This window comes from Chiloscyllium punctatum, chromosome 49 (assembly GCF_047496795.1).
Source record: "Chiloscyllium punctatum isolate Juve2018m chromosome 49, sChiPun1.3, whole genome shotgun sequence".
Taxonomy (NCBI): Eukaryota; Metazoa; Chordata; class Chondrichthyes; order Orectolobiformes; family Hemiscylliidae; genus Chiloscyllium; species Chiloscyllium punctatum.
Genome location: NC_092787.1, coordinates 20,025,974 through 20,044,475, shown reverse-complemented (window position 1 = coordinate 20,044,475; position 18,502 = coordinate 20,025,974). Strand labels below are relative to the sequence as shown.

Genomic DNA, 18,502 nt, shown 5'->3' with positions numbered 1-18,502 from the left:
ATGTCTGTTCCTAATTGCCTTTGAACTGAGTGGCTGGCCCAGCCCTTTCAGAGGGCGAGTAAGAATCAGTCTGTGGGTCTGGAGTCCCGTGACGACCAGACTAGGTAAGGATGGTTCCCTAAGGAACATTAGAGAAGCAGATAGATTAGACCATAGACATGCCAGGAAGTGAGATCATGGCTGACATGATAATCCTCAACTCCACATTCCTGCTGATTCATCATTCCCCACCACCCCCGCTCCTGATTCTCTAACTGATTTAAAATTTGTCTATCACAGCCTTCAGACGGCCAATGGTAGTCGTACAAAAAGTGTGCTGCTGCTCCTCAGATGCTGCCTGACCTGCTGTGCTTTTCCAGCTCCACACTTTTTTCAATTCTGATCTCCGGCATCTGCAGTCCTTTCTCCGAGATGGTAGTTTTGTGGCTTCATTACCGAGAGCAACTTTATATTCCAGATTTACAAAATAAATTCAGATTTCACAGTGGCAGAGGTGAGATATGAGGCCCACGTCTCTGAAACCTGATCCTGGGTCTGTGGAAGACTGATCAGGACAGACAGTGTTGGAGAAGCTGAGCAGGTCTGACAGGATCTGTGGAGAGAGAAGCAGCGACCCTTCCTTGGAAGTCAGTCTTCTAGATTCCTTCCATGGTTTGAAAGTGTGCCTCTCGATTACTGGTCCAGTCTGGGAATATAGCCCCTAGGTTACCATATTGTACCGAGAGTTTCGCTCAAATGTTCAGATTGTGAATTCAACAATTCCGTACTTTCCTGTTGCTCAGCTCCTTGTACACTTTTGGAATGCGGTGGCTGTTATAAGTCAGCAAAAGCTGCAGGCTGGCGTGTGCACAGCAAGATCCCACAGCCGGAATAGGCAGCCAGTGCTTTTGAATGCAGAGTGTTGGCCAGCAGTCTCTTCCTCCGTTCACCTTGTTGCTACTCCCATCTGAAGCTCGGTAATGATCACAAATTGCGACCACCAGAAACTATCGGTGAGAATCTTCTAGTCCCATCCTCCTTAAATCTGAGTTGGGATTATTTGGTAACTTTGAGATGATAATGAAACAATAGATTTGCAGTTATATACCAGCTTTTGTGGCTGTGGAACAGCCCATTTAAAGCAGCTTGACCAGATCGATATTAAGATGATGTTTTTACCAGTAGAACGATCACCTAGAACTGTACAGAAGAGGCTCTTTGGCCTGCCAAGTCTGTACTGCCAAAATATATTACTGGCTACACTAGTCCCACTATCCCGCACTTGCCCAACAGCCTGCAATGTTATGACACTTCAAGTGCTCATCCAAGTACTTTTAAAAGATTGTGAGGTTTCCGGCCTCCCCCCCCCCCCCCCCCCCCCAGGCTGTACATTCCAGACCCTCACCATCCTCTGGATGCAACTTTGCCTCAAATCCTCTCTAATCCTCCTGTCTTTCACTTTTAAATGATACCCCCTTGTTTTTGACCCTTTGACTGAGGGGAACAGCTGCTTTCTATTCACTCTGTCTGTTTCCCTCCTAATCTCTGTCAGGTCCCCCTGTCAACTGTCTCTGCTCTATAAAGAAAACAGCCTCTCTTCATCACTGAAGTGCTCCATCCCAGACAACGTCCCAGTGAATCTCCCCTGCAGCCTCTCCAGTGCAAACACACCTCAAACTCAAGATAGTTACAGAATAAGAGGACACTCATTTAAAACTGAGATATGAAGGAATTTCATCCCCCAGAGGACAGGGAATATCTGGAATTCTCTATCCCATAGAGTTGTTGAGGCTAGATCTCAGAAAGTGCGAAGAAGAGGTAGGTAGGTATTTGAAGTTCAGGATGATGAGGAGCTGATTGAGGCCTGCAGTAGTGAACCTGCATTCTCTCAAGTTTAACACCATCCTTCCTGTAAGGGGTCTCCACTGTGCACTGAAAATACACATATTGTCAGTCATCCTTTTGATGTATAAATAGAAATTGATTTGAAAATGAACTACAATAAAAATACTCTCCGCATGAAGTGCTGAAGATGACGAGCAAGCCAATGTGTAAAGTATCCACACTTCATAACAGTACACAAACAATTATAGAATGGCGAGAGTGGTTTGAGGGACTGAATGGCCATCTCCTGCTCCTATTTCTTATGTTCTAACCCAAAGCACTTTACAGTCTTTGAAGCACTCTTTGAAAGTAGGAAACATGGGAGATAGTTATGCAAGACAAATGCCACAAGCAGCAATGTGTCAACAACAAAATAATCTCCTTCTGTGGTGTTGATTGAAGAATAAACACTGACGTGAACACCAGGCAGAGTGCCTCTGCCCATTCTGCAAAATAGTCTCCAGGGGTCTATTGTTGGGAGAGACCTGGGAGACCACACAGGACCTTTGTTTGACCTCTCATCCTGGGGGCCTCTTGTGGTAGTGCACTTACTTCTGGACTAGGAGAGCCAGATTCAAGTCCCATCAGCTCCAGAGGCCATAATCATACAGCACGGAATTGGACCCTTTGGTCCAATTCACCTGTGCCAAACAGACATCCCAAACTGACCTAATCCCACTTGCCAGCAGTTGGCCCTTGTCCCTCTAAATCCTTCCCATTCATATACCATTCCAGATCTATTTTAAATGTTTTAATTTTACCAGTCTCCATCACTTCCTCTGGCAGCTCACTCCAAATACATACCACCCTCCGCATGAAAAAGGTACCCCTCAAGCCCTTTCTATATCTTTCCTCTCACCTTAGACCTATGCCCTCTCGTTTCTGATTCTCCCACCTTAGTATAAAGACCTTGGCTTTTCAATGTCCCTCATGATTTTATAAACCTCTATATGGTCACCCCTCAGCCTCCAACGCTCCACGGTAAAAAGCCCCAGCCTATTCAGCCTCTCTCTGTATCTTGAACTCTCTAGTCCCAGCAACATCCTTGTAAATCTTTTATGCGTTCTCTCGAGTTTAATACCATCCTTCCTGTAAGGGGTCTCCACTGTGCTCTGAAAGTACACATATTGTCACTCATCCTTCTGATATATAAATAAAAATTGATTTGAAAATGGACGACAATAAAAAAACTTTCCACGTGAAGAGCTGAAGATGACAAGCAAGCCAATGTGTAAAATATCCACACTTCATAACAGTACACAAACAATCCAGAGACATACCAGGCTTTAAGGATCTGAATCTAGAGAAGCTGACATTTTGTGTGTGTCTCTGAACAGGTTAATTAAGAAAAATAGATTCAGTAAGAAAATGAAAATTAACCTCTCATCTGAAATACAGTATCTCTGCCTTTTGATTGACTCAGGGTTGTGGGTGTCACTGACTGGGCTGACATTTATCGCTCGTCCCTAACTCCCCTAGAGAAGGTGTGACAGTTGCATTCCTTATAAGTGCACCCACAGTGCTGTTAGGGAAGGTGTTCTGGGATCTTAACTCAGCAACACTGATGTATTTCCAAGTTAGGATGGTGAGTGGATTGGGGAGGAACGTGCAGGAGGTGATGTTCCCATGTATCTGCTTCCCTTGTCCTTCTAGATGGAAGTGGTCCTGTGTTTGGAAGGCACTGTCTAAGGATCTTTGGTGAATTTCTGCATCTTGCAGATCGTACACAGTGCTGCTGCTGAGTGTTGGTGACAGAGGGAGTTGATGTGGCCTGTACAGCACTCCCTCGGTGCTGCATTGGACTGCAGCCTAGACTTTGTGCTCAAGTTTCCGGGTGATGGGTGTAATTAGATACATATGGAATCCCGGAACGTAAGCAGAAATGTCAAAATCCCACATTCTGTAATAAAAATGGAATTTGATTCACTCAGTCTCATTAAAACAATGGGCCTGGTTTATAACATTCACTATGTACTCTCTGCCCTTTTTTTTGCCAGATTATATTGTAACCCTTTCTATTGCTTAGACCAGATGGTGTGCATTTTAAGATGTCTTTTAAATGTTCCCAGAATTTAAAAAAGGCCATTCTCTAGCATCAGTAATAAACTTTAGTATCAGTGAACCAGAGTTCAAAAAAGATGAAAGAACTGCATTCTTGTAGCACCTTTATTGACTTCACGATATCCCAGTGTGCTATACAGGTATTTTAAATGTATGATCATTGTTGAACTGTAGAAACTGTAACAACCTAGTTTCAAACAGCAACTTCAACAAACTGGATTTCTGTTTTTAATGGTGTTGTCTGAGGGATAACTATTGACCAGGACATTGGGCAGATCTCTCCTTGTATCCTCAAAGTATGGGTGGTCAATTTTAGGAATGCTCAATGTCCAGTCTCCGTATTCCTGGGATATCAGCTGTGATTCAATGCTGAAGTCTGTCGAATGGCTAATACACTCACAGTGGTCTGAATCTTCAGGGTAAGTGCTCCGTCTCTGATCTACGGTGAACCCCACTGACCTCAGGGAGTAGTCACACATCCACTGAAAGGATACAGGGATTGCAGTTTATAGTCAGAGGCTGGTCTGCTGTTGGCGAAGTCATGGTTCAAGAAATGGATTTCCACTGCTCCATTCTAATAGATGCTGTGCCAATAACAAAAAGGAGAATGGAAATAATTTTCTGATAATTTCTTGCAATTAGCAAAGCAGCTGTTTTAGTGTAAAGGGTGTTTTTGAGTCGATCTTTTTTCTCACCTATAATATAGTGCATGTGATTGCACACACAATGGGTGTGCACCTAATTCCTTGGACTGAACAGAAACATTACGTAGGTCTTGGAGATTGATGATGAATGGCGCTAGCCTTTGTAAATGCAGCAAAGAAAGCCATCCAAGTGATTTGAAATGTACTAGGATCTGGTGGGGATGAAATCGGTTGGTTCTTCAGGTTTTGCAGTGATGTAATTGCTTTGTTGCATCACAGTGTCTTTGAGCATCTGAACATCGCAAAGTGTCAATGCTCCTGATTTCTAGCTAGCATTCACTGGTGGGAAATGTGGGCTTGTAGATACTGGGTAAAGGGATGATTGGGTTTAGCTATGATAGTGTCCTCTCAGGGAGGACATGGTTGGTAGGGACACTGGCTTTTCTAAGTAGAGCCGTAAAGTACAAAAGCAAGGAGGTTATGGTCAACCTTTATAAACCATTTGTTTAGCACCAGCTGGAGCATAGGAAGGGCGTGGAGGCACTGGAGAAGATAGAGAAAATATTCACTAGAACGATTCTGGGGATGAGGGACTTCGGTCACCTGGATAGGCTGATGAAGCTGGGCCTGCTCTCCTGGTAGAAGACAAGGTTTAAAGGAGTTTTGGTTGAGGGGTTTGGACAATGTGGAGCAGCAGAAACTGTTCCTATTGGCAGAAAGGCCAGAGATGTAAGTGGCAAAGAGCCAATGGCGACGTGAGGAAAATCTTTTCACGCAGTGAGTGGCTAGGCTGAGGGATCCACTTCCTGAGAATGTGGCAAGGGCAGATTCCATCTTCTTCAAAAGGTAATTATCTGAAGAGGAAATGTTTGCAGGACTGGGAGTATAAGCTCAGATTTGGGATGAGCTGATTTGCTCTTGTAGGGAGCTGGCACAGACACAATAGGGCAACTGGCCTTCTAATGTGGTGGGGCCATTCTTTATAGGAACTGGGGTAGGCCATTCGGCCAAGTGAGTGTGCCCCACCTTTCAATATGATGGTGGCTCATTGAATCCATCACTGCCTTTTACCCACCCTATCCCCGCAACCCTATTTGACAGGAATAATTAGAAATCTATCAATCTGTACCTTAAACATACTCACACTTCCACAGCCCTCGATGGTAGAGAATTCTGAAGGTTAGCAATCACCTATGTTGAAAAAAATCTTCTCATCCTGGATCTTAGTGTCCTCTCTGATCGTTATGAAATGTGTTCATTGGTGTTAGACTCCCCAGCCAGGGGGAAACAGCTTACCGCATCTGCACTGTCTATCCCTTAGAGTATTTTGTGGGGTTCGAGGAGATCACCTCTCTCACTCGTCAAACTCCAGAGAATACAGGCCCAGTTTGCCCAATCTCTCTTCATTGTACAATCCTGGCGAACCTTAGCTGCATTTTGATTTTAGAAGTATTCTGTTCAAAGTTCAAATCCACTAATGGATTTTGGAGGTGTGCCCTTTCAGATATAACTTCACAGGAATCAAAGAGAAGAGGCATTGTTCAATTATAATCATCAATCTCATTCCAATAATGGATTTGTTGTTGTTGGTGGTCAGATTTCAAGGTTTATACAATGAGTGTGCAGTTACTGGATCTGACGGCTGGCATTGTGTGTGTGCTGGAGCTCTGACACATTTTTGTTGGTGGTTAGGGAATAATTTTGCTTCGTCATTAGCAAGCTAATGTGTTCTGTGGATGGATCAGGCTAATGGTTCAAATGGACTATCTGGAATCTCATATTGAGACTGGGTGTATGCATTTAAATGGTCGTGACCCAGGACATCCTGGAGTGTTTTACAGCTAATTGGTGTTTTTTTCCATAATGTGGTAACTTAGGAATGTGATCAATGGTTAGATAATCTGTTTTGTCATGTTTGTCGAGTGATAACTGTTAGCTTGAACTCCAGGGAGAATTTTCCTGTTGTTCTTTAAACAGGGTCATGGGATCCTTTGTGCTGAACTTGGAGAGCAGATGGAGTGTTAGTTCAATGTGTTCAGCTTTAAAACCAGTACAGCGCCTCCTCAGTAGAGCACAAAAACATCCAACTCGTTCCTAGAGTGGGACCTGAACCTTAGAACCTTCTGTTACCACTGAGTCAAAGTCAGACAGTTATAGATCAGTCTCCCCACTGCCTTTCATAATTGTCTTCTCAAGGATTGGAATGGTGGCATATAGGTCATGGGTACCAGGCAACTTCCAAGCCCAGCCTTAAAGCCAGGTAACATTTTATCGACGTTTCAAGCTGACTCCACCCTATCTCATACAAATTTATCTTGCAACAGGATTTCTGGCTTCCACTTTGAATCCTCTCTTGGCACCTCCTCTTCCTCCCCTGTTTATTCCCAGGGTGTGGGGTGCTGGAAAAGCACAGCCGGTCAGGCAGCATCCGAAGAGCAGGAGAGTTGATGTTTTGAACATAAGCTCTTCATCAGCTCATTCCTGATGAAGAGTTTATGCTCGGAACGTCAATTCTCCTGCTCCTCGAGTGCTGCCTTACTGGCTGTGCTTTTCCAACACCACACTCTCGACTCTGTCTCTCCAGCACCTGCAGTCCTCACTTTCACCTGTTACCAGGATGTTTCTAGCTAAGTCTTGCTGTGCAACAGCAGCCCTATGCAACTTGGGTTCATTTATCCGTTGGTTCTAGCTGCCAGTTCTGAATCCGTCACTTCTATTTGCCCCATTTACCCCCACACTGATACTGCCCTAACCTCATCTAAAGCACCGTGATGACAGAGTGACCGTTTCATGCATTCCTTCTTGGGCACTGTGTTCCATGGTGTCCCTTCTACCTCCACCTTCCCATTGGCATCCCAAGCTTGATGCCCTCTTTGACTGGTCCTGCACCTCCTTACATCGCTGCCACCAACTGAGGTGGCACATGTTAGTCCCTCACTGTCTTCATTCCCAGTGTTCATCAGTAGGCCAACTCATACAGCGTCCACATCTCCCTTCAGTATATCCATTTGCTTGTGGGAAGTCTCCTTTACCATCCATGAGCTTGTTATGGATGGTACAATCTGAATGGAAACCTGGCTGAGCTGTGCTGATAGTTTCCATTTCCTTACCTGGCTGTGTGTGTCCCCTCCATCGTTGCCATGACAACTACCTTCTCGTCATTAGCCTGCTCCTCAGGCACTTCATCCTTGGATTATCTCATCTTCTTCCACCCCTCTCATCTCACTCCCTTATTCTCCACCAGCCAGCTATGTTTCACACTGCGCTGCTCTCTCAGGCTCAGCGACTTTGTCATCCTCAACTAATTCCCTTATCTTCATCACTGACAAAACATGTGTTGCCTATCCCTAACTGCCCTAAGCCAATGCAAAGGGCAGTTGAGTCAATCACATTGAAGTGGGTCTGGAGTCACATGTAGGCCAGACCACATAAAGTTGGCGCATTCCATCTCTGAAGGGCACTGATGACCCAGATCGATTTTTACAGTTGACGAAGACTTCATGGTGATCTTGACTGAAACAAGCCTTTAGTTTTAATTCTTTTTAATTGATTGAATTTAGATAACTGCCCATGGTGGGATTTGAACCCATGTCCCTGGAACATTTGCCTTGGTCTCTGGATTGCTAGCCTAGTAACAATGCCACGGCACCACTGTCTCTCCATTTTGACCAGTGGATGCAGTGCCCTCCTATCCTCCCTTGATATTAACTCCCCTGCCCATCTCCATCTCTTTGAGCCTGCCTCCACATGTGGCCACTCTACTCCCATTGGATCAATCACTAATAAGGCCATTTCTTGTCACTCTTTCCCCCTTACTGCCCCCAGGTCTCCTATTTATGTGTCTTACTCTGGAAAAACTCACTCCAAGTCACCTCAAACTAACCTCAAATCCCATAGGGCGGTACAATGGCTCAGTGGTTAGCACTGCTACCTCACAACCCTTCTCAGGTTTGATTCGCCTCTCAGGTAACTGTGTGGAGTTTGCACACTCTCCACGTGTCTGTGTGGGTTTCCTCCCGATGCTCCGGTTTCCTCCCATAGTCCAGGTTAGGTGATTTGGCCGTGCTAAATTGCCCATGGATCTGCTAGCCAGGTGAATTATCCATGGGAAGTGCAGGGTTACAGGGATTGGGTGGGATGCTGTTTGGTGGGTTGATGTGGACTCGATGAGATAAATGGCCTATTTCCACACTGTAGGGATTCTATGCCTTCGGCCCTCCAAACAATACACAATTTTTGCAGTTCCTGACCTGCTCTGTCATATTTTCAGCTCCATAGTTCCCCTCTAAAGCCATTCTTCTCTCTCTCTTTCTCAGTCTGCTCATCCCCTCGTGAAGTGGCCCTCATTTTCACCCTGGGTGGAGTTGTATAGCTGGGGGTGACATCGCCTACTGTTGTTCCCTATTCGGTCATGGCCAGAGAATCACCTGCAGTGGCTTCTCTTTGAGAACTTACATTGTCAGCTCTGAACTCCCCCAAGGTTCTATCTTTAGCCCCCTCCTATTGACATGCCTCATGAAGGAACACCACATGTACACTGACAAACTCTAACTAACCATAACATCTCTCAGGTCCTCTATTAACCCTGCTTTGTTAGGTTTCTTGTCCAGGTAGGCACAAATGTTCTCTGACTAACTATTGGGAAGATCAAAATTATTGCCATCAGTCTCTTCCTCAGACTCTGTTCATCAACCTCTGCATTGATTTTTTCCCTCTGCATGCTGTCTGAGACTGAACCAGATTATTAACAAACTTGACTCTGGAGTGAACTGTCAATCACATAGTGATGCCAGTACCCATCACTGTAACAGTATTGTCCGTCTCTGCATCTGTCCCAGTTCATCTGCTGCTGAAGCCCTCAGCCATGTTGTTAAGTTGAGATGTGACTATTCCAATGCGTTCCCACTGGTCTCCCGTCTTCTGGCCTGTGTAACCTTGAATTTGATTTGCTTTGATTTATTACAGTCGTGTATACTGAGGTATAGTGAAACTGTTGCTTAAAAATGTATTGCTGGAAAAGCACAGCAGGTCAGGCAGCATCCAAGGAACAGGAGAATCGACGTTTCGGGCATGAGCCCTTCTTCAGGAATGAGGAGGGTGTGCCAAGCAGGCTAAGATAAAAGGTAGGGAGGAGGGACTTGGGGGAGGGGCGTTGGGAATACGATAGGTGGAAGGAGGTTAAAGTGAGGGTGATAGGCCAGAGAGGGGGTGGGGGCGGAGAGGTCGGGAAGAAGATTGCAGGTCAAGAAGGCGGTGCTGAGTCCGAGGGTTGGGACTGAGACAAGGTGGGGGGAAGGGAAATGAGGAAGCTGGAGAAATCTACATTCATCCCGTGTGGTTGGAGGGTTCCTAGGCGGAAGATGAGGCGCTCTTCCTCCAGGCATCGTGTTGCCATGGTCTGGTGATGGAGGAGTCCAAGGACCTGCATGTCCTTGGCGGAGTGGGAGGGGGAGTTAAAGTGTTCAGCCACGGGGTGGTTGGGTTGGCTGATGCGGGTGTCCCAGAGGTGTTCTCTGAAACGTTCCACAAGTAGGCGGCCTGTCTCCCCAATGTATAGGAGGCCACATCGGGTGCAGCAGATGCAGTAAATGATGTGTGTGGAGGTGCAGGTGAATTTGTGACGGATATGGAAGGATCCCTTGGGGCCTTGGAGGGAAGTGAGGGGGGAGGTGTGGGCGCAAGTTTTGCATTTTTTGCGGTTGCAGGGGAAGGAGCCGGGAGTGGAGGTTGGGTTGGTGGGGGGTGTGGACCTGACGAGGGAGTCACGGAGGGAATGGCCTTTCCTGAACGCTGATAGGGGTGGGGAGGGAAATATATCCTTGGTGGTGGGGTCCGTTTGGAGGTGGCTTGGAGCGTCATTCCCTTCTGAAAGAAACACACCATCCTGGCTGACAACCATTCCCGGAACTGGGTCAAAATCCCAGAACTCTCTTCCCAATGGGATTGTGGGCGTCCACTACATCCATTGAACCAGAGAAGTTTTAAGAAGGGAGCTTTTTTCTAATGAACAGTAGGGATGGGTATTCAAGCTGATAGAAACAGCAATGAACAGACCTCTGCACTATTGTTGATTTGGTCTGTTAACTTTGCTTTGTTAAGTATGCTATTTAACAGCAAGCAGTTGTTGGCTTGAATGTGTAGGACCACGTGCATCGAGCCGAGCTGTTCTAGTACAGCTATAACACAATGTGGATGCCGGCATTTCTTGTCAATGGTCAACAGCTTCTGGTGATCACTGTCTTGGTCATCACTTGGGTCGGTACTTTTGAAATGTAGGAGAAGTGACATCTTTAGTAAAGAAAGAACATAGGAAAAGGATTGACATTTTGCAAGAAAAATGCAATTAAAGCGAGAAGTTTCTAGTTTTAATCTCACAGTAAGCGTTGCCAAGTCAATTATTGGTTTTCTCTCCTCAGCACCGTCCAACACAAACCATCTGTCTGACTAGGAATCAGAAACAGCCAGCTGGTTCTGAAATGAGTCTATTGTCATTTGGTTCTTGAGTGAGGAGTTGCAGAGGGGCAATATCAGCAAAGTGGTAGAGCAAGCATTGCAGGGAGATCCTTACAGGGAGGCTTCAACAGAAACAATCCCACCAGTACTCTACAAGTACTGTCAGCAATGATTCAGGACACTGAGACCAAATCAACAATAGTGTAGTGGTCTGTTCATTGCTGTTTCTATCAGCTTGAATACCCATCCCTACTGTTCATTAGAAAAAAGCTCCCTTCTTAAAACTCTGGTTCAATGGATGTAGTGGACGCCCACAATCCCATTGGGAAGAGAGTTCTGGGATTTTGACCCAGTTCCGTGGATGGTTGTCAGCCAGGATGGTGTGTTTCTTTCAGAAGGGAACCTGCAGCTGGTGATATTCCCATCCATGTGCTGCCCTTGTCCTCCTGAACGGTAAAGGTGGAGAGTTTGGGAGGTGCTGTCAAATAAGCTTTGGCTTCTCATTTCAGCAGATGGTACACACTGCTGCCCCTGTGTGCCAGTTCTTGGGGGTGAAAGTTGAGGTGGTGAAGTGGGTGCCAAACAAATGGATCGTTGTGTCCTGAATGGTGTCGAGCTTCTCAAGTGGTGTTGGAGCAAATGGGGAGTACTCCATGACGTAGCGGGATGGAGTGTTTGTGTCTTGTAGATGTTGGACAGGCTTTGGGAAGTCATGAGGTGAGTTAACTTGCTGCAGAATTCCCAACGTTCAATCTGCTGCTCTATGCCATTTTGTTTTGCTGCCCACTCCTGTTTTGTTTTCTCTCTCTGTAGCTGCTGAGGGTAATGTTTGGGATGGATGTACACCAGATATGAGGAGATAGCACAAGGGGGAGGGTGAAAAGGCTTGCCCATCGTGACCCTGAGTTTGAACGTGGCAGTGTTGGGATGTGAGTGGACCGTTCTGTTTGAGGTTAATGTAACTATTAAGGAGAAGGCCAGGAGGGGGTGGGGATGTCTCTCCTAACACCTCCCAGTCCCCATAACAGGATGGGACCCCCATCCACAGGTGCAACACTTGACTTGTCTTGGTGAGACAGTGAGAGTAAATGGACCATGCGCTCCTTATCCCATGCCCCACCAGAAACAATCACTTCCAGCTCCGTCTCGTTTCAACCTTCTGAGGCATTTATCAGAATTTCCAACTGGCACCAGCGCAATGGCCAGAGGAAAACATGGATGGAATCTTCACCTTCTGTCTTTCCTCTTCATTAAACAGCCCACAGTTAGACTTTTAATCAACTCCACAGCCTGTTGTGATTTTCATTTTTTTTATGTGAGAGTTCTTAACAACTTAACATGAATAGATTGATTAATTTTGTTGCTAGACAATAGCACAGCATCTGCTGACTTTCAAATTACTGCTTACACATTGGCTGACTTCAGTTTAGACCTAAGCTGTTTCCTTATTGTACTATTGGTAGACAATTTACAAGTATTGAGAGAAAGACTCTCAATTTTCATACTCAAACTGATATAGGAATACATCCTTTCAGGATTATAGACAGTCTCCATTGGAGTCAATGCGAGTTTCTCAGTGAGTCACATTCACTGCACACACCCATCTCATCCTCACAGTTGCCTGAGACACGTACATTTTGTACATTTCTTCAACTGGTGTCACTTCAACCTCTACAGCTGGCTATTGGATTGGGAACAGTCGAGAGTCGTGGAAACAAGGGTAAAATGATCATAGTTCTGCCAGAGAGAGAGAGAGAGAGAGAGACGGTTTTTAGTGTGAAGGTCAGCACACCACAAGCAAAGGGAGACTTTGTAAGCTCAGCCAGAGTGGGAATTGAACCCACACAGTGTCGCAACCAGCCACGTTAATCTATCAAGAGTTTCTTTTTAAAGACTTAAAAGTTTGTATGCTGACAAAGAACAGTGGTTAGCACTGATACCTCACAGCGCCAGAAACCCAGGTTCAATTCCTACCTCAGGCAACTGTCAGTGTGGAGTTTGCACATTCTCCCTGTGTCTGCGTGGGTTTCCACCAGGTGCTCCGGTTTCCTCCCACAGTCCAAAAATGTGCAGGTTAGGGTGAATTGGTCATGCTAAATTGTCCGTAGTGTGAGGTGAAGGGATAAATGTAGGGGAATGGGTCTGGGTGGGGTTGCTCTTTGAATGGTTGGTGTGGACTTGTTGGGCCGAAGGGCCTGTTTCCACACCGTAAATAATCTAATCTAATCTAATCTAGCCAATTGAGCTAACCAAATACTGCTTGATGTGTAGCTGTGTGTTCAGTGTCCCATTTATTTGTATTCTACAACCAGGCATTCTGACACAGTGGGAAAAGGTGTCCTCTGAGTACAAGGAGTAGCAAAACTTTAAACCCGAGCTTCATATATGATTCTAGCTTTTACATGGGGCTTTCTCAGTCTGAGCATGGTGTGTAAACAAAAGGATGCAAGGGGTAGTGATGTTGAACAGAAGCTGAGCAGCATTTGAAGCAGTTCCTTGGACCATCCTTTAGCTCTATGTAGTCTTTGGGCATTCAGGTCAAGATGGGTCTTGGTAAAGAGCCTTGGGAACATCTTGGTTCCTATCCTCAACTCATCCAGTTCTCCTCATCCGACAATGTAGCACGGTGATACACCATGATGGAAGTTAGGAATGGTGGGCACTAGGAAGTGCTTGTGGAGGTATTTGCAAAGCAGCGGAACCTTTCCAAAGCTATAAGTTGGCCAAGTGTTTTTTTTTGTCATTAGCACAGGATAGAAAAGTGCATGGAGAAGGATGTCACTGACCAGGCTGCCTCAGTGGATCTCCTCTGCAGCATACACCTTACATTGGATCAAGCTGGCTCACTGATCTATCTGAAACAGGCGATGATCAGGTCTCACTGTTGTGCTGAATCCCTCATTTTAAGAGCAAGATTTCAGTTAGTATTGCACTGGGGCATATGGCTACAATGTGGGCAGCATAGTGGCTCAGTGATTAGCATTGTTGCCTCGCAGTGCCAGGGACTCGGGTTCAGTTCCAGCCTCGGGTGACTGTCAGTGTGGAGTTTGCACATCCTTCCTGTGTGCTCTGGTTTCCTCCCACAGTCCAAAGATGTGCAGGTCAGGTGAATTGACCATTCAAAATTGCATGTTAGGTGCATTAGTGAGAAATAGGTCTGGATGGGTTACTCTTTGGAGGGTCGGTGTGGACTGGTTGGGCCGAAGGGCCTATTTCCACACTGTAGGGAATCCAATCTTTAAAAAAAAGTGAAAAGGTTTTCCTTCATCCAGTGAGGACCCTGCTTCAATCTATAACCAAATATAAACCCATTCAGCATGTACAGTGCTGCACTCTCATTGATTCCTTACCTGACACATCAGCTGATTCCTGGGGGGGGGGGTCCCTCAGCCTGATCAAGTGACAGCTATAAGCTTTTTTTTAATCCATAGGTGATGGGTGTTATTGTCTAGGCCACCCATTGCTTCTTTTTCACATGAAGTGAGTGGTTTGTTTAAGCCAGCTGAGAATCAACACACCCTTTTGTGACCCAGAGCCACCAAATTACAAGGGTAGGTTTCCTTCCCGAAAAGTGGATGAATTGAGTTTATTATGACAATGATTACATAGTCACCATTAGGTTGGCTTTTAATTTCAGCTTTATTCATTTTCTTTTTCTGTCGCACTGGGATTTGAACCCACATGGCCAGAGCATTAGCTGGGATCTACTAGATAATTAATCCGGTGACTATAGCACTCTACTCTACCAGTATTCCCCAAGTTACCCAGGTTTAAACACCTCTCCTTTCCTGTTGATTCCTGTAATGAGTTAGAACAGGTCAGCGCCTGCTGTTAGATATTTTCTCACCAACCTGTTCAGGGATGACATGGCGTGTCTCTAGGGCAGGTGGAGTTTAAAACCCAGGCCTCTTCATTCAGAGGTAGGGACACTCCCACCACATTGCAGCAACTCCTACAGTTATGAGGAGCAGGTGTAGACTGTTCAGCTTTTGGAGAGTAAAAGGCTTTGACAAAGTTTCCAGAGGAGGTTTGACAAAGCCCTCCGATGTTGTAGAGATCTACATCCCAGAAAAAAAGGCCCTTTGGCCGAGAGCAACCACCTAAATATTCTAATCCCATTTTCCAGCACTTGGCCCATAGTCTTGTATCCCTTGGCATTGCAAATGCACATCTAATTACTTCTGCAGTGTATGTGGGTTTCTGTCTGTACCACTCTTATAAAGAGTGAATTCCAGGTTCTCATCATCCTCTGAGTATAAAGGTTTTTCTCACATCCCCTCTAAATCTTATGCCCCATTACCATCAACCAAACCATCCCAGCCCCTGTCCTGGTTATTGATCCCTCCATCAAGGGGATCAGTTTCTTCCTGTCCAATCCTGTCCATGCCCCGCATGGCTTTATACATTTCAATCATGTCCCCTCTCAGTCTCCTCTGCTCCAGGGAAAACAACTCCAGTCTGTCCAATCTCTCCCTGTGAGGGGAGGCCATTGGATGACCAAGCTAAGTGTGCAGCCTTCTTCACAATTTAAGCAGTAAACAGCCTCTCGGTGATCACCCTGGCAACCGTCCATAGCCCAAGCCGGGTCGTCTTGCCCAAGATGGCACCTAGTGCGAAATGTGGACTAATCTGATGGTTTAGGGTAACAGCCCCATAACCCATCTTAGCCACCTCAGAGCATCTAAGATTCCTAGGAACATCACCCTTGCAGAACTTAAGGAATGTCATAAAGAAAGAAATTTGGGAGGAGATTCTAGAGTTCACAGCCTTGGCAACTGCAGATATGGCCACCCAGTGATTGAAGTTTATAAGGCGTAGGAGCACAAAGTAGACCGTCCAGCCCATCAAGTCTGCTCTGCCATTCACTGAGTTCGAGGCTGATCTATCGATCTTGACTCCACTTTCTTGCCTTTTCCCTCAACTCTTGATTTCCCCCTTACTGATTAAAAATCTATCTCAGCCTTGAATAGGCTTAACGGCCCAGTCTTGACAGCCCTATGGTGCACTGCCCTCTCAGAGCTGGCTGGAAGTTTTGAAGAGGCCAGAATTAGAGATATCTCGGAGAGTTGAGGGACTGGGGAACTTATGGAGTTAGCAGGGATGAGGCTGTGGAAAGATTTGAAATTCAGAAGGAGTGATTTAAAATCCAGGTCCTGGATGTCAGTGCAGCTCAGTGAGCTACAGTGGTGAGACCTAAATGGGAATTTAGTTCAAGTTCACTGACCAGCTGAGATGGAGTGACTTCAGGTAATGCAATGAAGGTGGACGTTTTCATGGTTATTGAGGACACAAGTTTGAGTTTGGAGGCTCATCCAGGGATCAAGTCCAACAACAAGGCCTCAAACAGTGTCTATGGTTGCCAGAGAGACGATGAGATAGAATCGGTGCCTAGGGAATGGTGTTTAGCTTGGGACTGAAGACCGTGTTTTAGTCAGAACGTTGTAAATGAGGTCAACATGAAAATCTAGGCTGACACTGCAGTGCTGTACTGACAGAGTGCAGAACTGTCAGAGTTGCTATCCTCCAGATCAGATACTGAGGTGACAGGTTCTGACAGCTCTCTGAGATGGATACCTTTTGAAGAACAAGTCAGGAAGCTTACCCTCGGAGTTCTGGCAAATATTTATTCCTCACTCAACATCATGGTAACAGGTGATCTGGTTATTCTCTCATTGCTGTCGGTGGGAGCCTGCTGTGCGTGAATTGGCTGGCACATTTTCCACCTTACAACAGCGACCACACTTCCAACTTGCTGAGGGATGACCTTGTGGAGGTTTATAAAATCATGTGGGGCATGGAGATGGTGAATAGTAAAGGTCTTTTCCATGGGGTGGGAGAGTCCAAATCTCGAGGGCATAGGTTTAGGGTGAGAGGAGAAAGATTTAAAAGGACCTAAGGGGCAACTTTTTCACACAGAGGGTGGTGCATGTATGGCATGAGCTGCCAGAGGAAATGGTGGAGGCTGGTACAATTACGACATTTAAAAGGCATCTGGATGGGTAAATGAATAGGAAGGGCTTGGAGGGGTGTGGGCCAAATGCTGGCAAATGGGACTAGATTAATAGAGGATATCTGGTCGGCATGGACGGGTTGGACTGAAAGGTCTGTTTCCATGCTTCCATCTCAATAGACGCTTTTAAATCAGCCTTTTACTTTTCCGAATTCAGCTGGGTTTTTGGGTTGAAGACAGTGAGCTAATTGGTTTTCCTTTCTTCCCGTACAGAGCATGTTGACGGGGCTGATGTACCATCGGCCTGATGACCCAATTGAGTACCTCGAGGGATGTCTGCAGAGAGTCCGAGAGCTGGGAGGACCAGAGAAAGTGAAATGGGACACGTTTATTACCCAGGAGCATCAGCTGCTGCCCCCGATTAACAGTGGGCAAGGGAAGAAGCCAATATTCCGATCAGGTGAATGGTCAACTCAATCCTTTTAACTAGCATGCAGGATTCTGGCAAACCTGTCCTCATTGCAGAGTGGCCTTTGACCCATTAGACTTGAAAGTTGGGGATGGAATGGGACAGGATCCGCACAGGCCTACATCACAGAAAAAGGCCCTTTGGCTCATCATCCCCATACCAGTCAAAAATGACCACCTCATTATTCGAATCCCATTTTGCAGCCCTTATATGCCTTGGCCAAGTGCCCATCTAAATACTTCTTCAATGTGATGAGGGTTCTGCCTCTCCCACTCTTACATAGAGTCATAGAGATGTACAGCACAGAAACAGACCCTTCAGTCCAAATCGTCCATGCCGACCAGATATCCCAACCCAACCTAGTCCCATTTGCCAGCATTTGACCCATATCCCTCCAAACCCTTCCTATTCATAAATCCATCCAGATGCCTTTTAAATCTTGTAATTGTACCAGCCTCCACCACTTCCTCCGACAGCTCATCCCATACATGCTCAATCTTCTGTGTGAAAAAGTTGACTCTTAGGTCCTTTTTAAATCTTTCCTTTCACCCTAAACCTTTGCCCTCTAGTCATGTACTCCCCCACCCCAGGGAAAGGGTACCCTATCCATGCCCCACATGATTTTGTAAACCTCTATAAGGTCACCCCTCAGCCTCCGATACTCCAGGGAAAACAGCCCTTGCCTGTACAACCTCTCCCTTTAGCTCAACCCCTCCAACCCTTCAGTGAGTTCCAGTCTCCCACCAGCCTCTGGGTGAGAGAATGATTCCTCACATCCCTCAAACCCTCCGACTCGTAAGGCTACACACTGAGCCGGGTGCAGTTAATCTGTTTACGCGCACAGCTGTGAAACACTGAGCCCCCTTCATTGGTTTAAAGGTAAAATGGAAAGCAGCAGTGAGCCATACTAAGCGAGGATGGTCTCAGGAATATTGAGTGAACTGGTCTTTCTCAGGGGTAGGTTTGGGGAGATGGTTGGGTCTCAGTCTCAGCATTAGCCCATGACCCAGTGCCCCCGGCCAGACTCCCCCAAGCACTGGGGCAAGAACTGGACTTGGTTTG

General features: G+C 46.1%; 1 protein-coding gene across 1 annotated transcript in view; it reads left to right on the top strand.

Moving 5' to 3' along the window:
- LOC140469334 (adenylate kinase isoenzyme 1-like) overlaps positions 1–18,502 on the top strand; it is a 158,557-nt gene that overhangs the window by 7,929 nt on the left and 132,126 nt on the right. The window contains exon 2 of the mRNA XM_072565750.1: positions 17,245–17,431. Within this exon, the coding sequence (XP_072421851.1) occupies positions 17,245–17,431 (187 nt within the window). The remainder of the gene's footprint in view (positions 1–17,244; positions 17,432–18,502) is intronic.